Below are 24,944 nucleotides of genomic sequence, written 5' to 3'. Positions count from 1 at the left end.
ATGTACACACAGATACACAGACACAGGGCAGCAGCCGACCGGACCAGCCAACACCACATCAGGGTCAGGGAGTCACATTGGCATTGTTTCAGCCAAACACAGCCACTGTGGCACTCCAGTGACATTGGCTTAATACCAACACCACCCCCTTAACCCTCCCCCTTCGTTAACAACGATCCCGCGAATCTCATCAAGTCGGCGTGGTGTCCAGTTTCCACTAGATACACAGCCACAAAGTCAAAATTTGGCTATATCATAAAAATTGTCTTAATTTAAGGTTAAGGTCAGACCTAAGGTTAGCAGTGCGGCAAGGGTTAAGGTTTGGTTTAAAATCTGATTTTAAGATAAATTGTAGAAATAGGCACGATTTATTACTTTGTGGCTGTGTTAACTATTGAGGAATGTGGCATCCCAATTCAACCTTGAGCGAGGCATAGTGGCTTTTCAGCACTCTAATTGGCACACCAAATGAAGCGAATCGAGTTGCTAACGAGTGGTACTCAAAACTCCCATGAAGCTCTGCGACCCGAGGCTAGAAATTTGCTTCAGGAAAGATGGCTGACAAAAATACTAGGATGGAAGCAAATGTAAGAAATAACTTCATGCTAAAAAAATGTACAGTTAAGAGGAATATGTTGTTAGTTAATGTAGAGAAATGATTAGGCCTATGCATGTGTCATAAAGGTAATTTACAACAAAAAAAAGCTAAAGCATTTACTGAAAATGTTAGGTACAATTGTGAAAGCTTGCCTTGCTGTTCATAAAAAAATATTTAAAAGTCAATCACTTGCCATTGCTCTTTATTGTAGTAATGTTAGAGATTGAAGCTACAGTGCCACCAGAATATGTTTATACCCCTGGACTTACTGCACATTTTGTTGGGGCGGCAGGTATCCTAGTGTTTAGAGTGTTGAGCCAGTAACCGAAAGGTTGCTAGATCGAATCCCGAGCTGACAAAAATCTGTCGTTCTGCCTCTGAACAAGGCAGTTCCTAGGCCGTCATTGTAAATAAGAATTTGTTCTTAACTGACTTGCCTAGTTAAATAAAGGTTAAAAAATAAACATTTGTTACAGCTGTTATCTTAAAATATATATATATTTTTTACTTCACAATGTCATATTGATAAGCAATTCCAGTGTATATTTGGTCTTGTGTTTTAGGATACTGTCGTGCTGAAAGGTAAATTTGTCTCCCAGTGTCTGTTGTAAAGCAGACAACCAGGTTTTCCTCTAAGATTTTGCCTGTGCTTAGCTTAATTCCACTTCTTTGCATCCAAAAACTCCATAGTCCTTGCCGATGACAAGCATACCCATAACATAACGCAGCCACCACCATGGTTGAAAATTTGAAGTGATGTGTTGTGTTTGTCTTGAATACAAAGCGCTATGTTTGGGACAAAGTCAATTTCTTTGCCAAATTTGAGCAGTTTTACTTCAGTGCCTTATTGCAAACAGGATTCATGTTTTGGAATAAATGTATTCTGTACAGGCTTCCTTCTTTTCCCTCTGTTATTTAGGTTAGTATTGTGGAGTAACTACAATGTTGTTGATCCATCCTCAGATTTCTCCTACCAAAGCCATTAAACTCTAACTGCTTTAAAGTCATCATTGGCCTCTGGTTTCCTTCCTATCCAGCAATGGAGTTAGGAAGGACGCCTGTATCTTTGTAGTGATTGGGTGTATTGATACACCATTCAAAGTGTAAATAACTTAACCATGCTCAAAGGGATATTCAAAGTCGGCTCTATTTAAAAAAAATGCTTTTTTACACATCTACCAATAGATGACCTTCTTTGTGAGGAACTGAAAAACCTCCCTGGTCTTTGTGGTTGAATCTGTGTTTGAAATGCACTGCTCAACTGAGGGACCTTACAGATAATTGTATGTGGGGTAGAGATGAGTCATTCCAAAATCATGTTATACACTATTATCGCACACTGAGTGAGTCCAGGCAACTTATTATGTGACTTGTTAAGCATATTTTTACTACTGAACTTATTTAGGCTTGCCATAATGCAAGCCTGGGTTGTTTAATTATTGACTCAAGACATTTCATATTTAATGAATTACCAAAAAATTCTATAAACATAATTCCACTTTGACATTAGTGGGTAAGCCAGTGACGCAACATTTCAATTTAATCAATTTTAAATTCAGGCTGTAACAACAAAATGTGGAAAAAGTCAAGAGGTGTGAATACTTTCTGAAGGCACTGTACACTACAGTATATGCCATGCAATGCAGCTGAAATAACATATTTAACCTCTACATAGACATATTTGATATGGGCAGAAAGCTTAAATTATTGTTAATCTAACTGCACTGTCCAATTTACAGTAGCTATTACAGTGAAATGCCATGCTATTGTTTGAGGAGAGTGCACAGTTATGAACTTAAAAATGTATTAATAATCCAATTAGGCACATTTGGGCAGTCTTGATACAACATTTTGAACAGAAATACAATGGTTCATTGGATCAGTCTAAAACTTTGCAGGTACACTGCTGCCATCTAGTGGCCAAAATCTAAATTGCGCCTAGATTCCTAAGTCATATATTGGCCTTTCTCTTGCATTTCAAAAGATGGAACCAAAAAACAAAAACACTTTTTTTCTTTGTATTATCTTTTACCAGATCTAATGTATTATATTGTCCTACAGTAATTTCACATTCTCACAAACTTCAAATTGTTTCCTTTCAAATGGTGTCAAGAATATGCATATCCTTGCTTCAGGTCCAGAGCTACAGGCAGTTAGATTTGGGCATGTAATTTTAGACGAAAATTGAAAAAAAGAGTCCGATCCTTCAGAGGTTTTTAAGTATTTTCTTGCTTATTGTGTAGTAGAGGATAAAATAAGTGGCCAATTTTAGTGGCCTGTCCCTGACTACAGCTGTCGCTGTAAATGTCCCCAATTAGCCCTCAAATTAAAAAGCAACATGTAAAATTGAGGCTGATATTTCAATAATCAAAAACGCTGTATCCAATCAGATTTGCATGTCAAAATTCTGTCCATCCCTGTACCAAAGTCATTTGCTCCTGTGTCTTTACCACAGCCCTTTTATGAGAGCGTTTGATCAGAGATACATTGTAACCACCTTTTATGAGAGCGTTTGATCAGAGATACATTGTAACCACCTTTTATGAGAGCGTTTGATCAGAGATACATTGCAACCACCTTTTATGAGAGCGTTTGATCAGAGATACATTGTAACCACCTTTTATGAGAGCGTTTGATCAGAGATACATTGTAACCACCACATGAACAACCATGGCCAGGAAGAGCATTCTACAGCATAGGCTACCAAACTGGGGGGATTCTGAAATGACCTTTCGGCTCAGATTAAGAAAACTGTAGGGTGATTATCCATTTCTGAATTTTAATTAAAACAAGTATTTGAAGGACTATAACGAAAATGTACAGTATAGTTAAATATAGTTCCATGAGATCGGTTTGTTAAAAATGTTGTGCAGCTAGATATCCCCCACCTCTAACTAAATATTAGTTCAGAACAATGGTTGAAACTTTTTTTAAATGCTTCCACTGGTTAATCATTCATCTTTAATCCCCAAGAAAATGCATAAAATGACTGAGTGAAGGGAAATGCGACTGTTACATGTCAAACTGCTATTATGGAATGAAAGTCCTGACTTCAGTACTACTCCACATTGAACCACAACCAGAGGATTGGTACATTTTGGGCACATTGTTATTTGGCTGTTTTCATTTGGTAAGTACTGTACGTATTTGTTGCATGAGAAATATAAGGAAAGCTATTATCGCCGCCAGTGGAGTGAAAACAAGGCTCGACGTCATTGAATTGCGTGGTAGGCTATCCTTCGGCGGCTTCTGATGTACGTGAGTGACGTCCCATTCCCTAGGGTTATTCATCTCTCCCTACCTCTAGTTGCTCCATTTGAGTGCCACTCCCCCACCGAGGGACACTTGAAAACGAGGGGGCGGGCTAAGGCGGGGGTATTGGGATTGAGCCATTGTCCTCGTGTCTCTTCCTGAGGTCAGAACAACGCTGCAGAACTCGTCCACAACCAGTGAAACTGGGGGAAGGTGAGTTTGAAGAAACAACCTGTTCTTCAGAAGGCAAAACCAACACTTTTCACTCACATAAAACATCACATATAATCAATATCGTGGTAGCTTGGTTCCTCATCCCCATCCCAGTAGTTAAGCCCTGGGCTTACAGACAAACAGAGATAGAGGGGAGGTGCTGGAGTGTGGCAGAAAGCCTCTGTTGAAAGGCTACAGACAGGGAGTCTGCTGATATCATGTAAACACAACCAGCCAGCCAGTCAGGCTGTACACAGTCAGTCAGCCAGGAAGGTAGGGTGTACACAGTCAGTCAGCCAGCCAGCCAATCAGGAAGGCAGGGTGTACACATTCAGTCAGGCAGGGAGTGAATTAGCCAGGGTGTTCTTATTCACACAGTGGGCCTGGCTGGCTAGGTGGCCAGTGGTCAGTCAAGGTGTCGCTGCTAACACCAGGCAGATCAAGGCCATTGTCAGGGAAGGCCAGTCACAATACCCTGGGCTCCATATTGAGGTGCAGCAAGCAGTTCTACAGAGATGAGGCTTTGCACTGCAATGTGAAGCCTAAAGTAGATCTCTCACCCTCTCAGTGAGAAATACTGGCACTACTGAATGTAAAGTAGTAGAAGCCCAGACAGGATCATCATAACGTTCTCCCACTGCCCTGACTTCAAATGTATGCCTTACATCCAGACCAATTTCCTTAGAATGAAAGCATATCAGTCTTTTGTTAGTGGTCCTGTGTTCCTCACCTCAGACACCACCTCGTGGGACATGAGTCTCTGGATAGCAGCCAGACACAGCTGGGTGATCTTGGGCTCCTTGGTGCCACAGCCCATCAGGAACGGCTGGACCACCTCCGAGCTGTTCTCCTTCAGAGCTAAAGAGGAGACAATACATGGGCATGCAGTTAACACATTAGACAGCTGTTCTAAAACAAACCTCTACAATAAGACTACTCTGTTAGAATGCATCCTCCTTTCCTTAGCTTGTTTTAATGGGGTCTAATCACTGTTCTGTATGTGATTGGATATTGGCTCAGCCAAAACATCGCTCACAAACAAACGCACACAAGGCATAAGAGTGTCCCCTCCCTCAATCACTCACTTGCCAAGATGTCTGAATTCCTCGCAGCGATGGTCTTGATCTTGACTATCCCAGACTCAGCAGCCTAGAAAAGCACAGAACAGAGACACATTAAGTTGACATTTACTGTACCTATACATTCCTTATGATAAGACAGCTGACGATACGTTACCACCTCTATATGCACTGTTAGAACTGAGGTAGACGTCTCCTACTCCTTATTAATGATCCTCAAGGCCAGACACACTAATCAGTTAACCTTGAGTTACCGGAGAGGAGACACTGGGAGCCATAGTGATTTCTCTTGTGTGGAGCTCTGTTGCCAGACATAGTGAGATCATGCTGTGCTTTCAGCAGTCTACAGAGGTCTCTATCGCTCTACAGCAGCTGCAGCTTGGTCAAGATATTCTCCCTCTCGTTCTCCTTCGTTCTTTTTCTCCCATCCCCAAGTCAAATCGAATAAAACAATTCAAATCGAAATACATTTTTATTTGTCACATACGCCGAATACAACAAGTGTAGACTTTACGGTGAAATGCTTACTCACGAGCCCTTTCCCAACACTGCAGAGTTAAAAAGTAAGAAACCAACCACAACAAGCAGATCATTAACACCTGACTGTGCACTGTGATACAGACTGGGCCTATAACCTACATAGAAAAGGTGCGACACTCGTTCACCATAACAAAATGCAGTGTTTTATTTAAGCAAGGTTAAAAGATTAACATTTCAGCTCTCAATGGCCTTTATCAGAACAACTTTTAACCTTGCTTGAATAAAACAATGAATATTTAAATGGTGAGCGAGCGTTGCGTCTTTTCCTTTTCAATGATGATTAACATTTTTTGGGTTGTACCTCGACTCCCGTTGGTTGAGCATGCTCCACTTCTTTCCCTATAGCCTACATTAACATACTTTCAGTGTCAAATTGTTTCCTGGCAATTCCTGTCGCACAATTCTTGTTCCAAGCTAAAGTGAAGAAATATTGGATTGGTGTGAGCACAAGACAACCTGTTCTAGTACTGAAACACACACAGCTTAGCAGGGTTTCTTCAGTTAACCTGTTCTAGTCACTGCCTCTCCTCCATACTGAAACACACACAGCTTAGCAGGGTTTCTTCAGTTAACCTGTTCTAGTCACTGCCTCTCCTCCATACTGAAACACACACAGCTTAGCAGGGTTTCTTCAGTTAAAATCTGACCACAAAGGGTCTAGCTTAAGAACAGTGTACAACACTCCAGCAGGTAATTCATTTGATATGAATAACAACCACCAGTCAACCCCTCTTCGTATGATGTAAAATCACATAGGAAGACAGCCTGGGTGACAAACACTTCATGTTATTGTTGTTCTAACCAGACCTGCTGTGCTATACTGCTGTGTTTGGCCTGGTATACAGTGATATCACTTCATATTTAATTTGACCTGCCACAAGGCCGCACAGAGGTGGGAGTCAATTGGACAGTATGCGACCTCTTGAACCTCTTGGTTACCCGGCAACAGGGCCTTAATACTGCAGAGTGTGGACTGGGCCAAACTGTGTAGAACTACAGGCCCTATCGTAACCCCACACAGCGACTTAAAGATAATCTAGAGAAATGCACGTCTCCCTCCTCTCCTTTGTCCTCAGTGTGGATGGAGGCGGAGGGCGTTAACAGGGCATTAAAAATCACACAGAACTTGTTCTAATAATCATTCCGATCCTGCTGGTGTAGAGACGAAGATATCAATATAACCCTAGAAGCTACGAAGAACAGTGAAGACAACTAATTGGCTTTGGCTCATGTATTCCCTGACAAAGGTCATGCAGCCGAAACAACATTTTTCATCTTTGTTTCCATTGAACATGCCATACAAATAAAGGCATTTTAATTCTATGAAGACTGCCTTGGTCCTCCTTTCTTTTTGGCTGTTGCTCTTATTTCTAAACTGGGAGGCAGGCAGGGTGACATACATTTTTGTTGTTGTTGAGGACATCTCTCTAGCACAAACAAGGTTAGGCCTCCACAAACAGACAATAAAGTCTGTGTTGGGGGAAAAGGGACGTTTAGGGCCATTGGGGTTCTTATTCTAGGTGTCGTTGATAGGCAGCAGCTTTGGTGCAGAGGCTTTCTCGTCATGAAGTTACTCTTTATCTTGGGACAATTCCACAATAACAGAGTGATGCTGAGACTCACAATTTTCACTTTAAAATGTACATCAAACAGAAACCAATGATCGCAAAGTTAAACAAATCATACAACTCTGCACAAGGACTACTTTTAACAATTTCCACAGAAAATGTTACAAAAACACATTTACTTGAACAGTGCGGATGCAAAGTTTGATAACAGAATGACGGCACAAACTGTCATTCTGGAACAAAACGTTGCATCTGCACTGTTCAAGTAAACTGTTCAAAAAGTAGTCCTTGTGCATAGAGTTGTATGGATTGCTTAACTTTGCAATTATTGGTTTTTGTTTGACATACATTTTAAAGTGACAAAACTGGAGTCTCAGCATGACTCTTACCATGGAAATGCCCCATGGCTAATGAAGTTAGTGTTTCTCGGCACACATAACAGGCTGACCATCAGCACACGCTCTAGAACTGAACATATACAAGGCTACTAGGCCTATATATTCCATTCCAGCACCCTTGATGTTCCTTGTTTGGCTGTATACGATTGTTGCACACAACTGACATTCATTCCAAGTGAATTTCGCCACAGTGCTGTTGAGCAAAAGGCCACGCTGTGTTAACTTTGTTATAAATTGCCTTAAAAAAAGGTCCTTCTCCAACCCTCCTTACACAGCAGCCATTGTGGTTAGGTGGGCCTAGCACTAGCAGGGCTCAGAGGAGCCACAGTGAATGGACCCAGTATGGAATGTGAATGGGAGCCTTTTGTAGAAGGAAGATGATAGTGGTGATGATGACATCATAAGGGATGGTCAATGGTCTTTAAGGAAACAGCTTCATTACAATGTTGAAGATATAGCCTGGGCTTTATGAATAATACTATCAACAAGGATAAGCCTAATTCTGCTTATTGGATGCTTGTCCATCCTCACACTTTCACATTTGAAATAACTGGCTTCATTTCCTCGTTCTTCATGTTTGTGATGAGAGTGGAATGGATCTGCTATGAGTCATTTAGGTCATCAGACAGACCAGCCACTGTATGAAACCACTCCAGTCTATTCATGCTAGCTCAGTCAGTAGTCTTTCTATACCAAGTCCACCCTCCCCACTCACACTCTTATCCAGTAAAATTCTAACTGAGCCCAAAAAGGCCTGACACTGCATGACTTTCTTCCCCTTTACAATAGAACTGAGAAGCTTCAGTCTGAATCAGTAGGAGTCAAAATTACAAGCTGGCAGTTTAAAACTATTTCTGTGAACCGCACTGTGAAGGGCGTATGAAGCCACTGAATGCGAAGGTTCATCCACACTACAGCTGCATGAAGACAAATAGTGGAAGGACCAGGTCACACCCGTAGCACTAACTTCACTACATGTTTTATCCTAGGGGAGAATTATTCATGAAGTTGGGCACCAGCCTGAATGCAAACTCACTACTTCTCCTAAAGCCCAGCATCATTTGCTCAGCCGCTTAGAGGCTGTCTCAGAAGAGCACATGTCGAGAGAGCAACTCACACTGCAGATTTTCGCATTGATTCTGCTGCTGCATAGCCTACATTGAAGGGGCTTATTCAATTAATCCAAACCTTAGTCTCACCTTCTGTCAGTTCTACTAAGTTTCTGCTTTTCAGCTTGTTATTTCTTCAGACTGTATGACACCCGTGTGGCAAAGTCAGCCATACAGGCGGGGCATGAAGGAGGAGCCACGTTTCAGACAGTCGAGAAACACAGCACTGTAACTCCTCACCAGAGAGACCAGCGATCATAACACAACAGAAAAGCTCCCACTGATTTAGCTGGCTGTCACTCAATAGAAGGAAAGTTCTTGAGCGTGAAGCTGTGATATAGAAAAATCTACAGGATTCTTCTCAGCCCTTCTTAACCCAGACAAACCTGAGAGAATTCAGCTGCACTGCAGTAAAAGAGGTAAATGAATGGGAGAGGGGTGTGCAAGACTGGTCAAGGAGGTGTCTCGTACCTGGCTATCTGAGTGAAAAGAGAAAAAAAGACTCAAGGGCACAACTGACATTTTTATTTCCCATAGTAATGTAAGATAATTCAGATATGTTGATCAAAATGTAAAACAGACTACTTAGAAAGCCCAGCAAAGGACAGGCTTAGTATAGACAGATTCTACGGTGTCCACAAAAAAAAAAAGTCAAGTGAGTCTGCGTACCTGCATCCATACACCCCCCCCCCCAACACCTTGTGAGCAAAACATTTTAGCACCCCCCCTCGTGACAGCGAAGACAAAAATAATCTAGTTAATTTCATGCAATTCTACTAATTTCGTCATTGGGCGGAGAGAACATTTGCAGTTTTACAGCTAATTTCCTGCGATTCTACTCGGGCTGGGAGGTATACCGTATTTGACTATATATTGATGCATGGACAGGTTTGGGTTTTTACTTTACCTTCTATAATGGTATTTGAATGTTTGGTTTGTTAAATGTGATACACACAGCATAATGTTCATTTGTATAGTTTACTCTGCTCTCTCCCTCTCTTCGCATGCCGCTTTCTACAGACCTAGCCCACCATGTCACTCAAAGTGTGCATCTGTTATTACTCCACCACGAGACACCTGTGTTCAGTCTACATGGTCAATGAAGCACATCCAACAATGTTGATGACTACGATACTGTTTCCACTTTGATTCTTAATATAAATCCACAAGCGTTCTATACTATTAGTTTGTGTTTCTTACATCTGCAAACAGCTAGTTTGTTTTTTCGTAGCAAGTTGAGGCTAAGTCGTGTTAGCCGATAATGCCAATCGCTAGTTAGCTGGCTTGCTAACTAGCTAAACAATGTCCTGAGCAAATGTAGCTAGCTATACAGCCTGATACCAGTGATTGTGTGGGCCTAAATCAGCATGTTGTTTGTGCAACAGTATCTTCTAAATCAAAGAGGAATAGGCGAAGCATGAATATGTTAGCTACATGATATCACTAAGGAAACACTGACCAACACTTTGCTTCCTATCCTGTCACAATAACTCCTCCCTGACATTTTAATTTGTTGCCATGTCAAACACTGTTTTCAAAGTGCCAACTATTAACTTTTAACAATAGACAGAATAATCATTTATTTTCCACGAGCCAACAGTTCACCCAAGTGTTTTGCTCTATACTGAACAAAAGTATAAAACGCAACATGTAAAGTGTTGGTCCCATGTTTCATGAGCTGAAACAAAAAGGTCCCAGAAATGTTCCATGTGTACAAAAAGCTTTTTCTCTAAAATTGGTTTACATCCATTAGTGAGCATTTCTCCTTTGCCAAGATAATCCATCCATCCATCCATCCATCCAGCTGTGGCATATCAAGAAGCTGATTAAACAGCATGATCATTAAATAGGTGCATCTTGTGCTGGGGACAATGAAAGGTCACGTTAAAATGTGCAGCATTGTCATAACACAATGCCAGAGGTGTCTCAAGTTGAGGGAGTGTGCAATTGGCATGCCGACTGCAGAAATGTCCATCCGAGCTGTTGCCAGAAAATGTAATGTTAATTTCTCTACCATAAGCCGCCTCCATCATTTTAGAGAATTTGGCAGTACGTCCAATTGGCCTCACAACTGCAGACCACATGTATGGCGTCTTGTGGGCGAGCGGTTTGCTGATGTCAACGTTGTTAACAGAGTGCCCCATGGTGGCGTGGGGTTTTGGTATGGGCAGGCATTAGCTATGGATAACGAACACAATTGCATTTTATCAATGGCAATTTGAATGCACTGTGATACCGTGATGAGATGAGGCCCATTGTCGTACCCTTCATCACCTCATATCTCAGCATGTCAGCATAAGCTGATGTCCCAGTTCTTCCATGGCCTGCATACTCAGACATGTGACCCCTTGAGCATGTTTGGGATGCTCTGTATAGACGTGTATGACAGTATGTTCCAGTTCCCACCAATATACAGCAACTTCACACAGCTATTGAAGAGAAGTGGAACAACATTCCACAGGCAACAAAAAACAGCCTGATCAACTCGATGCGAAGGAGATGTGTTGCGCTGCATAAAACAAATGGTGGTCACACCAGACACTGACTGGTTTTCTGATTCACACCCCTTTAAAAAGGTATCCGTGACCAACATATGCATATCTGTATTCAGTCATGCGAAATCCATAGATTAGGGTTTAATTTATTTATTTAAAATTTACTGATTTCCAAGTCAAGTCGCAATTGCAGCATTTGGTTAAAAATAAGATTTAGATGTTTTGCCCATATCGTGCAGCCCTACTGTGGCAAGAAAAAGTATGTGAACCCTTTGGAAATACCTGAATTTCTGCATAAATTTGTATCTGATCTTCATCTAGGTCACAACAATAGACAAACACAGTCTGCTTAAACTAATAACAAACAATTATACGTTTTCATGTCTTCATTGAACATACCGTGTAAACATTCACAGTGTAGGGTGGGAAAAGTATGTGAACCCTTGGATTTAATAACTGGTTGACCCTCCTTTGGCAGCAATAACCTCAACCAAATGTTTTCTGTAGTTGCAGATCAGACCTGCACAGCAGTCAGGAGGAATTTTGGAACATTCTTTACAAAACGGTTTCAGTTCAGCAATATTCTTGGGATGTCTGGTGTGAACTGCTCGAGGTCAAGCCACAGATTCTTAATCAGGTTGATGTCAGGACTCTGACTGGGCCACTCCAGAAGGCGTATTTCCTTCTGTTGAAGACATTCTGTTGTTGATTTACTACTGTGTTTTGGGTCGTTGTCATGTTGCATCACCCAAATTCTGTTGAGATTCAATTGGCGGACAGATAGCCTAACATGCTTCTGCAAAATGTCTTGATAAACTTGGGAATTCATTTTTCCGTCGAAGATAGCAAGCTGTCCAGGCCCTGAGGCAGCAAAGCAGCCCCAAACCATGATGCTCCCTCCACCATACTTTACAGTTGGGATGAGGTTTTGATTTGGTGTGCTGTGCCTTTTTTTCTCCACACATAGGGTTGTTTGTTCCTTCCAAACAACTCATCTGTAGTTACATATGTCCAGATTTTGCCAGTAGAACACCCAGGTGCACTTTTGTAAACTTCAGACATTCAGCAATGTTTTTTTTTGGACAGCAGTGGCTTCTTCCGTGGTGTTCTCCCATGAACACCATTCTCGTTTAGCGTTTTACGTATTGTAGACTCGTCAGAGATGTTAGCATATTCCAGTGATTTCTGTCTTTAGCTGACACTCTAGGATTCTTCTAAACCTCATTGAGCATTCTGTGTTGTGCTTTTGCAGTCATCTTTGCAGGACAGCCACTCCTAGGGAGAGTAGCAACAGTGCTGAACTTTCTCAATTTATAGACAATTTGTCTTACTGTGGACTGATGAACATCAAGAATTTTAGAGATACTTTTGTAACCATTTTCAGCTTTATTCAAGTCAACAATTCTTAATCTTAGGTCTTCTGCGATCTCTTTAGTTCGAGGCATGGTTCACATCAGACAATGCTTCGTGTGAATAGCAAACTCAAATTGTGTGATTTTTTATTTTTATTGGGCAAGGCAGCTCTAACCAACATCTCCAATCTCATCTCATTGATTGGACTCCAGGTTAGCCGACTCCTGACTACAATTATCTTTTGGAGAAGTCATTAGCCTAGGGGTTCAGATACTTTTTCCAACCGACACTGAATTATGTATTCAATATAGACAAGAAAAATAAAATAATGTGTGTGTTATTAGTTAAGGCAGACTGTGTTTGTCTATTGTTGTGACTTAGATGAAGATTATATCAAATTTTATGACCAATTTATGTAGAAATCTAGGTAATTCCAAAGGGTTCCCATACTTTTCCTGCCACTGTACGTGGCAGTGTGGAAATGATCTCAAATTAATGCAGAAAGTTATTTTGGGTTGAAGATTATTTGAACATTATAAAATAATCAAAATGGAAATCACTTAGAATGTATGTCCCCCACCCTGGGGTCAAGCATTACTCAAAGTAAATGTAGAACTTGTATTATTGAAAAAACATAAAATATGGTAAAATTGAAATACTGTGATATGTCATACTGCCCTGCCTTAAATTCTACATATTTTGCCATAGGGTGGAGGAAAATGTTTGCAGTTTTTAATGTGATAACTGATGATTAATGGGCCCCACTTCAGTCAGTAATTCAACCATGCTTAGATAGCTGGCTGCTAGACTAACTTATAATATTTTTTGCTGACATTGGCAAATTGAGTGACTGCTGATGCATAACCAAATGTCAAAATTGCAGCTCGTGTACTCTAACTCTCAACAGTATGTTGCGACCCCCACCCCCATCTTAAATGTTTTTATTAAATGTTTTTAATTGGTCTGCGGTGGTCTGCGGGCGTACAAAAGGCTGCGGCAGTTGCCCATCCCTGCTGTAGAGGTATCGTCCCCAGAGCAGTGCTGAGTCTTTCTGTGTGACTACGTCTGAGGAGAAACAAACAGAGCCAGCCAGAGTTATACCTGCCTGCCTGCTGACTCAGTCTGGAGTGGAGGCCGAAAGGGCACAAGCTCAGCATAAAGGAGCAGTCATCTCAAATGTGGAGACTGACTGAGACAGTATAATTTCTCTGACAGCTAGGCCTACAGCAGTATACCACCCTGCATCTAGGGCTGGGCGATAAATCTAATTAATTTGATTAACTTGAATGTACAGTGCATTCGGAAAGTATTCAGACCCCTTGACTTTTTCCACATTTTGTTACATTACAGCCCTGGTGTTGAGGGGGGGGGTAGGAAGGTGCAGAGTGCACACAGCACAAAAGGAGCAAAGGAGACGAGACCAAAAATACAAACACTCATTAAAAATATATACACTGCTCAAAAAAATAAAGGGAACACTTAAACAACACAATGTAACTCCAAGTCAATCACACTTCTATGAAATCAAACTGTCAACTTAGGAAGCAACACTGATTGACAATAAATTTCACATGCTGTTGTGCAAATGGAATAGACAAAAGGTGGAAATTATAGGCAATTAGCAAGACACCCCCAAAAAAGGAGTGATTCTGCAGGTGGTGACCACAGACCACTTCTCAGTTCCTATGCTTCCTGGCTAATGTTTTGGTCACTTTTTACTGCTGGCGGTGCTCTCACTCTAGTGGTAGCATGAGACGGTGTCTACAACCCACACAAGTGGCTCAGGTAGTGCAGTTCATCCAGGATGGCACATCAATGCGAGCTGTGGCAAAAAGGTTTGCTGTGTCTGTCAGCGTAGTGTCCAGAGCATGGAGGCGCTACCAGGAGACAGGCCAGTACATCAGGAGACGTGGAGGAGGCCGTAGGATGGCAACAACCCAGCAGCAGGACCGCTACCTCCGCCTTTGTGCAAGGAGGTGCACTGCCAGAGCCCTGCAAAATGACCTCCAGCAGGCCACAAATGTGCATGTGTCAACATATGGTCTCACAAGGGGTCTGAGGATCTCATCTCGGTACCTAATGGCAGTCAGGCTACCTCTGGCGAGCACATGGAGGGCTGTGCGGCCCCACAAAGAAATGCCACCCCACACCATGACTGACCCACCGCCAAACCGGTCATGCTGGAGGATGTTGCAGGCAGCAGAACGTTCTCCACGGCGTCTCCAGACTCTGTCACGTCTGTCACATGTGCTCATGTGCTCAGTGTGAACCTGCTTTCATCTGTGAAGAGCACTGGGCGCCAGTGGCGAATTTGCCAATCTTGGTGTTCTCTGGCAAATGCCAAATGTCCTGCACGGTGCTGGGCTGTAAGCACAACCCCAACCTGTGGACGTCGGGCCCTCATACCACCCTCATGGAGTCTGTTTCTGACCGTTTGAGCAGACACATGCACATTTGTGGCCTGCTGGAGGTCATTTTGCAGGGCTCTGGCAGTGCACCTCCTTGCACAAAGGCGGAGGTAGCGGTCCTGCTGCTGGGTTGTTGCCCTCCTACGGCCTCATCCACGTCTCCTGATGTACTGGCCTGTCTCCTGGTAGCGCCTCCATGCTCTGGACACTACGCTGACAGACACAGCAAACCTTTTTGCCACAGCTCGCATTGATGTGCCATCCTGGATTAACTGCACTACCTGAGCCACTTGTGTGGGTTGTAGACTCCATCTCATGCTACCACTAGAGTGAGAGCACCGCCAGCATTCAAAAGTGACCAAAACATCAGCCAGGAAGCATAGGAACTGAGAAGTGGTCTGTGGTCACCACCTGCAATATCACTCCTTTATTGGGGGTGTCTGGCTAATTGCCTATAATTTCCACCTTTTGTCTATTCCATTTGCACAACAGCATGTGAAATTTATTGTCAATCAGTGTTGCTTCCTAAGTGGACAGTTTGATTTCACAGAAGTGTGATTGACTTGGAGTTACATTGTGTTGTTTAAGTGTTCCCTTTATTTTTTTGAGCAGTGTATATAGATATATACTTGATTATTGCGATACAGGCATTTGGTGCATTAAACTAAAACATACAGTGCATTTGGAAAGCATTCACACCCCTTGACTTAACATTTTGTTACGTTACAGCCTTATTCTAAAATGGATGAAATAGTTGTCCCCTCATCAAATGGACAAACAATACACCATAATGACCAAGCAAAAACGTTTTTTTTAGAAAATGTTTGCAAACGTATTACAATTTAAAAACATAAATATTCCATTTACATAAGTATTCAGACCCTTTACTCAGTACTTTGTTGAAGCACCTTTGGCAGCGATTACAGCCTCGAGTCTTCTTGGGTATGACGCTACAAGCTTGGCACACCTGTATTTGGGGAGTTTCTCCCATTCTTCTCTGCAGATCCTCTCAAGCTCTGTCAGGTTGGATGGGGTGCGTTGCTGCACAGCTTTTTTCAGGTCTCTCCAGAGATGTTCGATAGGGTTCAAGTCCAGGCTCTGGCTGGGTCACTCAAGGACATTCAGAGAAATGTCCTAAAGCCACTCCTGCATTGCCCTGGCTGTGTGGTTCGGGTAGTTGTCCTGGTTAGGGTCGCTGTCCCAGTCAGAGTCTGAGTGCTCTAGAGCAGGTTTTCATCAAGGATCTCTGTACTTTGCTCCGTTCATCTTTCCCTTGATCCCGACTAGTCTCCCAGTCCCTGCTGCTGAAAAACATCCCCACAGCATGATGCTGCCACCCACATGCTTCACCGTAGGTGATGATGCAAGGTTTCCTCCAGACAAGACACTTGGCATTGAGGCCATCTTGGTTAAACCAACTAGGCTTGTAATTTAACAAATGTATTTGTATTTACAGATGGCATACATGTTTGTTGTTAAGGCACATGAAAGTTCACATGTTCCAGAAGGCATTTCTGCCAAAAAACACATTTTGATACAAATAAAAAACATTACGCAAATGGCTCTCCTGTGAAATAGTGACGCGTGACATACACCTAGTTTCCTGAAACAAGTCACATATAATCAAGCAAATAGGTAAGTAACAAAACAGGTCTGGTGTGTTTAGGCAAAGTGACATCATGTAAACAAGTGTCTGCATTTGGCTTACCAGAGGACTAGGTTAATGCTTGTGGCAATGCTTCAGGCATTTGTACTGTAAAACACAACGCACGAGCATAACCTCCTCCGCAGTATTGTTGTCATGATAAGCCAATTGATGCAATGAATACAAGGTATAGTCCAAGCACTTGTGGTAAAATGAAGACAGTCAGTACTTAGCATGTAAGCTAGATGCAGTAAAAAAAAGAGCATCATTCCAATTTCTACTGAAAACCTGCATCAGCTTAACCTTGGACAGTTTGTGAGATCGACATCTGGAAAGGAGCAGCTTATCTCTAGCTAGTTTAGAGAGGAAGGCTAGATAGCAGTATTCTCAGTTTGAAAGGCATGTCTCTCCTCCCATTTGGAAAATATTTAGCTTGATGAAGTAGACCAGGCATCATAGTTGTTTTCACATATAGTCCTCTTAAAAGAACCGATCTCAGTCCTTTTTAAAGTGAACCCAGTTATTTTTCTATTCACACTAACCTTACTTTTGGATAAGGACTCAACTCATTTGCCAGTTCACTTCACCTATTTTCACGTCCGAGTCCTCTTTGCATTCACATTGCTCTTTAGAAAAAGGAACCAGGATATTTCTTCCAACATTACCTCAATGCACTCTTGGTTTTTACAAAGTGCAGGGCAAGACATTTGATCAGAACGTATCGGACCGCTAAATATACCTACTTAAATTTGGGAAGCTAATACATTGCATTTAGTTAAAATATGACCTAATAATATTATCTTCTGATTATAATTAACAGAATAAATAGCAGAGGGATACTGTAGATTAAATAATGCTGTAACTGAAAATTGAACACCCAATGTAAGCTACTGCCTAAGAACTAGCATTGATTTTGTACTCTTAGTTGCAATTCCAACCAAATATGGTGTCTTCTCACACACACACACACACACATTTTTGTGGATCCTTGACAATTGCTAATCAATACCCAAAAAAGGCACGTTTTTTTTCCAGCGAACCTGGACATCAACATCTCTCTTTCGTGGCACCAATGTGCTGGGTTATGGCAGGGGCAATTGTGTTGCAGTAGTCTAGTGCGTGGTGTGGGAATAATGATGAACCAACCTGGGGAGCTTTGTGTTCACATTCCCCTAAAAAAAGTGAACCAGACCGTGCAATTCAAGCCAAGAAAAAATAAATATTCTGCCATTAAATCACAACACTTGGGATGTAGCATTTCTGACCAATGCAGTGGCAACACTAAGCATCTTCATTTTGAAAATCATTGAAGCTCAAAATTGTGAAAAAGCTGATTCTGACATCCACACAAAACAATGGACGTCCCATCATAGAATGTAAAGTCAGTATTTGACAACTGGCTACTGTTCACACCAAGACCTTGGAAAAGCATCCCAAAATCTTTGGCTTAGTTATAAAAATCTTCAGCATCCATGTAGCCAGCAGATCTAACCCGCTTGCTTACAGCTACACTAGGGTCATACAGCATTCCTGTGTATATTAAGAAACTGCGAAGCCGGTGCGAGATATGGCTTGGAAAACATATCTCAATCCAGGGATGAGAAATGCGTTGTACTCCAATTTGTCCATTATCCCAAATGAAGTGTTAAACCGAGAAGATTGAACAAGTGCTAGTTTAAGTAAACTGCTGTTTTCATCCTCATGCTAGTTAGCAGTAGGAACAGCAGCCGTTATGGAATGCATGTATGGTTGAACAACAGAGCTAATTGGCTGACACTGCCATTCCAAAATGGCTGCTGTTACCTAGTATGAGGATGAAAAAGCCAGATTTCCAGAAAACTAATAGTCTTTCAATCTTCTTGATGTAACAGTTAGAATACTGGGACGATTCGGAGTACAACACATTTCTCATCCCTGGATTGAGATACATTTTCCGAGCCATAGCTTGTGCCGGCTCCGTAGTGTCTTCATATACACAGGAATGTTGTCTGACCCTAGTGCAGATGTAAGCAAGCGGAACGGATCTGCTGGCTAGCAACCATGCAGCCTTCACAACTGGGTATCACCCTATTATTTCTGATGGTAAACCCTAATAATAACCCTTACCTAACCCAACCAGTTTTAAACGTCTACTTCAATTAAGTGACGTCAGATTGAAACGTCACAAGGAACCATTTAGACTTCCCATTTCTGATACATGTCGCGAGCGCTCGCATCACAACATCAGCAGTTGCATTGAAATGTATAATCAGTGGTGAGGTGGCAAAACATCACATAACACACAGTAGAGTGAAACTGAGCGAAAGCAAGAGAGGAATTGCTAGCTACAACGTCAGACAGCCATAACTACCTCTTTGACTGGGGGGAATTTCTTCTTGCATTCCATGGACAGGGACCGCAGATCCGTCTGCATGTTCTCGAGTAATTTCTTCACCGCTTCGGGGCTACTAGTCGACATTTTGGATGATGTATTCGACCCAAATATCAAATCTTGAAATAATAATAAAGCAATCGTAAGATACTAGTCACTTGCCTACTTATTCAGCCCCTTAGAAAACGAAAAACGGTATGGACCTCAGCAAGCGTTCACTGACACAAGTCAATATTCCAGTTTTCTACTTTGCCCATACCGAATGGAAGGGATGACACGGGCATAAGCTTGTCCACAACAAAAAAGCCTAGACGGTGGTGTCATAGATTATCATACCTAGCACAATTCTAGTGACATTTATATGGTTAATATTTCTCAGTTTTACCCGTAGTTCCTACGGCTCCAGCAGTCACCATTGCAAGCAACGTTTCAATCCCACAATGCTTTGGTAGACATTGGGAAGATCTCAATTGTATTTCCCTGCGCCTCTCTCCTCGCTCATCGTCCCCTTCTCAAAACCCATTGGAGAAGAAGGTAAGAGGGGCGGGACCTCTGGTTTTCTCATCCAATGGCTTTTGAGAAGCAGAGGAGTAGCGAGGACGTGAGAAAAATATTTGAGATCATCCCATTGACACGTCACTTGCACTACCGTAAACATGACCGGATTCCAGCAGAATGATTCCAGCGTCCTCTTGTGGAGTAATACAAACAAATTAATGTAGTATTTTGCAAGGCAATGTACAAGTAACTGCCAAAATAAATGAGGGAACAATGAGGGATACAAGGTATATTGAAAACTGGTGCTTCCACAGAGGTGTGGTTCCTGAGTTAATTACATAATTAACACCCCATCATGCCACATACAACGCAATCGCAATCACATTGCACACTGCCCTAACCCATCTGGACAAAGTAATACCTATGTAAGAATGCTGTTCATCGACTACAGCTCAGCATTTAACACCATAGTACCCTCCAAACTATTCAATAAGCTCAATATAGACCCTGGGTCTTGACCCCGCCCTGTGCAACTGGGTCCTGGACTTCCCGACGGGCCACCCCCAGGTGGTGAGGGTAGTTAACAACATCTCCACCCCGCTGATCCTCAACACTAGGGCCCCACAAGGGTGCGTTCTCATCCCTCTCCTGTACTCCCTGTTCACCCATGACTGCGTGGCCATGCACGCCTCCAACTCAATGATCAAGTTTGCAGACAACACTTCAGTGGTAGGCTTGATTATCAACAACGATGAGACGGCCTACAGGGAGGAGGTGAGGGCCCTCGGAGTGTGGTGTCAGGAAATTAATCTCACACTCAATGTCAACAAAACAAAGGAGATGATCGTGGACTTCAGGAAACAGCAGAGGGAGCAGCCCCCTATCCACATCGACGGAACAGTAGTGGAGAAGGTGGAAAGTTTTAAGTTCCTCGGCGTACACATCACGGACAAACTGAAATGGTCCACCCACACAGACAGTGTGGTGAAGAAGGCACAGCAGCGCCTCTTCAACCTCAGGAGGCTGAAGAAATTTGGCTTGTCACCAAAAACACTCAAAAACTTTTACAGATGCACAATCAAGAGCATCCTGTTGGGCTGTATCACCGCCTGGTACGGCAACTGCTCCGCCCACAACCGTAAGGCTCTCCAGAGGGTAGTGAGGTCTGCACAACGCATCACCGGGGGCAAACTACCTGCCCTCCAGGACACCTACACCACCCGATGTCACAGGAAGGCCAAAACGATCATCAAGGACAACAACCACCCGAGCCACTGCCTGTTCACCCCGCTATCATCCAAAAGGCGAGGTCAGTACAGGTGCATCAAAGCGTGGACCGAGAGACTGAAAAACAGCTTCTATCTCAAGGCCATCAGACTGTTAAACAGCCATCACTAACATTGAGTGGCTGCTGCCAACATACTGACTCATCTCTAGCCACTTTAATAATGAAAAAATGTACATAAGGTAGTTGTTGTGAAATTGTTAGGTTAGATTACTTGTTCAATATTACTGCATGGTTGGAACTAGAAGCACAAGCATTTCGCTACACTCGCATTAACATCTGCTAACGATGTGTATGTGACAAATATTTTTGAGGGGATTTGCTTAGTGTCATGTATAAAAATGCCCAGTTGCTCATTTTTGTGGGTACTATGCTTAGAAGAAGAGAACTCAGTGATGTTGAAAGAGCAGTCTCAAAGGAGCATAGGGTTGAAAGGGGGTTGGTCTCTCTCTCTCTCTCTCTCAATTCAATGTAAGGGCTTTATCTCTCTCTTTCTCGCTCGCTCTCAATTCAATGTAAGGGCGTTATCTCTCTCTCTCTCGCTCTCTCTCTCAATTCAATGTAAGGGCTTTATCTCTCTCTCTCTCTCTCTCTCAATTCAATATAAGGGCTTTATCTCTCTCTCTCTCGCTCGCTCTCTCTCAATTCAATGTAAGGGCTTTATCTCTCTCTCTCGCTCTCTCTCTCAATTCAATGTAAGGGCTTTATCTCTCTCTCTCTATCTATCTTTCTGTATGTCTGTCTCTCTCTCTCTCTCTCTCTCTCTCTCTCTCTCTCTCTCTCTCTCTCTCTCTCAGTCACCAGATCTCAACCCAATTGAACACTTATAGGAGATTCTGGAGCGGCACCTGAGCGGCACCTTGCTTCGACAATCATCAACCAAACACCAAATTATGGAGAATTTCTCATGGAAGAATGATGTCGCATCCCTTCAATACAGTTCTAGACACTTGTAGAATCTATGCCAAGGCACATTGAAGCTGTTCTGGCAGTTCGTGGTGGCCCAATGCCCCATTAAGACACGTTATGTTGGTGTTTCCTTTATTTTGGCAGTTACCTGTATGTGCTCAATAGTAAACACATACTGTAGCATGACATGTTTTAAGATTTCTTTAGAGGAAAAATTAAAGGCCTACAGCACACACATGGCTTGAAATCATTTCAGTTGGGTTACTGACATACTCATGGCTTTTGATGATAATACTCTGCTTCCATCTGCTGGCCATCAGGATACATACAGTCTCTCTCTCTCTCTCTCTCTCTCTCTCTCTCAACAGTCTTCAGAAATCTTGGTGGAAAAGAATGCACATAATTTTTTAAAACTTTTAATATAAATGATTTTATTTTACAATGTCAGTTGTAATGATACATGTGAACGGTACTCAGCTTTGCACTGGACATGTCATTGGCAATACTGACGAACACATACTGGAAGTGTAAGAGCTTATACTTTTCAAAGTTGTTATTGTATGATATGGCAAAGTAGATGATGATATAATTAATTAATGAATAAGCAAATAACAGACTTTGCGAGACTTTTAATTTTTCCAAGGTAAAAGGTATGAAACTCAAGTTCAGTATTACGGGAAAACTCTTTCTCTCCAGCTTCTCACCTCTAAGCTGCTCGCTATGATGGTATACTGTAGTGTACTGTACAATGATTTCAAATGCCAAAATTCTGTACAACAAAAATATATTGAACACAATCCATACTTTCACTAGTTTTTAAACTATGTTTATCATGTGCTTTATCACATTTTGGACTTGGTATACAGTTTAGAAATATATATATATACGATTGTATACATTTTTTTTTTAAATCAAGCCAAGGATGAGAGCAATGCAAATATCCTGGTTTTACATTTTAAAGTACTTAAAAAACCTAACATAGGACTACCCACTGGGCAAAAAAATTGTTGAATCAATGTTGTTTCCACATAATTTCAACCCCCAAAATGTATGTGATGATGTTAAATCAATGGAGGAAAATGTATTGGATTTGCAAAAAGTAATCAACGTAGGGGCATTTTGTCTTTTTTTCACCCAACTTTGAACCTAAATCCATTGACATGTTGAAAATTGTTGTTGATTTTATGTTGAATTCACGTTAGTTGACAACTCAACAAAATGTAAATCAAAACTAGACCTTGAGCTGACGTCTGTGCCCAGTGGGTATGATTAAAATGCTAATACACAATGATTATATGTCCAAGTAAGCATTTGAATCAAAGCAATACATTTACAGTATGTCTGACTTAATCCTAAACTCAAACAACAACCTTAGGCTAGCAAAGCCTATTCAGTCTGTTTTCTACAGGTTTATTTTATTCCTGCTATGTTAGGTTACTATAATAGAGGCAGACACTTGGGCTTCAGATGTATTTTTGATGCAATTCTACTGACATAAATCTGGATATTAAACTGTATAGGTTGTGTGTAACATATTGGCACTTGCCAATATATTAATGTAAAATCATAGTATTCAGAGGCAAAAAAATTATTGCCTCCAAATAATTATTGCCTCATTGAATTCTTGTTCAATTCTGCATTGCTTCTTGTAACCACAATGACATGGTGCTTTTAGTTGGCATGCGGTTATCGGATTCCTTTATTTGTCATCTAAAAATGTTGTCAGCTAAGGTTTAGCATCTCGGGGTAAATTAAGAAACATATTGATTAGATTGATGTATTTACTATATCAACTGATATGACTGTAGCAAGTTCAACATAATGCACAAAAATAATACCTAATCACAGTGTCTCTCACAGCTGAATATAAATCAGGAGCAACCCTACATGAGAACATGGTAGAGGGAGGACAGACGGAGGGATTATGTTGTAAAGCATTGTTACGATGTGCTGTATGAGGCAGTCCTTTCAGCTAAGTCCTGAATTAAACATCTCAATGTAACTGGACTGTATTCAACTGAAACTCTACGACTGTGTTTGGAATGAAACATTCCATTCCGCCAGAAGCTAAAACTAACTGAAAAACAACTTGAAGTAGTATTCGTACAACATGTGCCGAGCTGAACATCAGAGATGTCCATGAAAAAGAGGAAAACAAAAAACACATCCTTAGAAAGCAGATGTGATCATCAGACAAACATTCTCAAGTCTCAACCACAATGGACATATAACAAATCACTGAATCACACCATTTCAATGTCTGCTAAACTTCGTCATTGGCGAACTAAATGAGCACAACCCAGCTAGAGTTCCTGGTTGATCAGGCAACAGTGTGAGGCAGAAGTGGCGAGCAACTGTCCCGTGGACGGAAGTGTAGATGGAAGAGCCAGTAGCATTGCGTGTGTGAACATCAGTACATACACAATTTAACAACAGCACCTGAAACAGTAGTCTATATTGTCTCTGAGAGACCTTGCAGGAGAGAAAGAGCCAGGGCACAGCAGCACCAGTGTCTCTGCATCTGTGCTCATTTGGCCGCAGTTGTGCAGTTATGAGGTATCGTTGAGGAGAGGTTTGGGACGGGCCCAAGGCAGATGCCATGTCGAGGGGAGGGACATGGGACCTCACAAGGCCTGGGTCCACGTTTCCAGCTCTAGCAGTTGGACTCCTTCTCGTTGACGGGGAAGTAGCCTTCCTTGGTGGGAGGGTGTCTCTGACGGAGGCTGTCCCCATCGGCAGCAAAGATGGCCAGCAGCTTCTCTTGCTCCTTCTTGGTTTTGGGTAAGTCAGTGGACGGTGTGGTCAGGATTGTAAAGCGCTACAGAACAACAGAGGAAATAGACAAGACAAGATTGGTTTGTTGTATTGGTTTGTATATATTTCTAAGTTACAGTAGCTTAAGCCCAAAAGATTGACAATAGCAAACAGGAAAAAAGTCAGGGGGGGTAAGGAGTGAAAACAGTGGGTGGTGTGTGTGACTTACCTCCTTCAGGGTGCCTTCCACAGAACACATTTTGATGACCACCCAGAGGGGGACACAGAGCATGGAGGACAGGGCCAGGAGCCAGCCCAGGCCGTAGCCCCACCAGGGGTACACATACTCATTGTTGTACTTCAGAGGGGTGTACTTGATCAGGGAGAAGGCAAAAGTACCCTGCGGAGGTAAATAGTCCATCAGCTCTGTCTTCTTGACAGTCACTGTTTGCTACGTCCTAGGTTTATT

The 24,944-nt window shown here is 42.1% G+C and overlaps 2 protein-coding genes across 4 annotated transcripts in view; both read right to left on the bottom strand.

Annotated features, from left to right (window-relative positions):
- Positions 1-19,476, bottom strand: part of LOC129855223 (protein MON2 homolog) — a 28,124-nt gene extending 8,648 nt beyond the window's left edge. Inside the window, exons 1-4 of one of the 2 annotated variants that reach the window (XM_055922640.1) lie at positions 19,415-19,462; positions 19,009-19,148; positions 5,149-5,212; positions 4,794-4,921 (exon numbers count right to left, since the gene is read on the bottom strand). In XM_055922640.1, the coding sequence (XP_055778615.1) occupies positions 4,794-4,921; positions 5,149-5,212; positions 19,009-19,148; positions 19,415-19,445 (363 nt within the window). In that variant the 5' untranslated portion in view covers positions 19,446-19,462. Of the gene's footprint in view, positions 1-4,793; positions 4,922-5,148; positions 5,213-19,008; positions 19,149-19,414 lie in introns of both variants that reach the window. The other variant, XM_055922641.1, reaches the window with a different exon arrangement.
- Positions 19,477-22,135: 2,659 nt separating this feature from the next.
- Positions 22,136-24,944, bottom strand: part of LOC129855222 (sodium- and chloride-dependent GABA transporter 2-like) — a 49,092-nt gene continuing 46,283 nt past the window's right edge. For both annotated transcript variants that reach the window (XM_055922638.1, XM_055922639.1), the window contains exons 14-15: positions 24,705-24,875; positions 22,136-24,539 (exon numbers count right to left, since the gene is read on the bottom strand). In XM_055922638.1, coding sequence (XP_055778613.1) covers positions 24,375-24,539; positions 24,705-24,875 — 336 coding nt within the window. In that variant the 3' untranslated portion in view covers positions 22,136-24,374. The remainder of the gene's footprint in view (positions 24,540-24,704; positions 24,876-24,944) is intronic.

Source organism: Salvelinus fontinalis, chromosome 5 (assembly GCF_029448725.1).
Source record: "Salvelinus fontinalis isolate EN_2023a chromosome 5, ASM2944872v1, whole genome shotgun sequence".
Classification (NCBI taxonomy): Eukaryota; Metazoa; Chordata; class Actinopteri; order Salmoniformes; family Salmonidae; genus Salvelinus; species Salvelinus fontinalis.
This window is presented reverse-complemented; position numbering and strand designations above follow the sequence as displayed.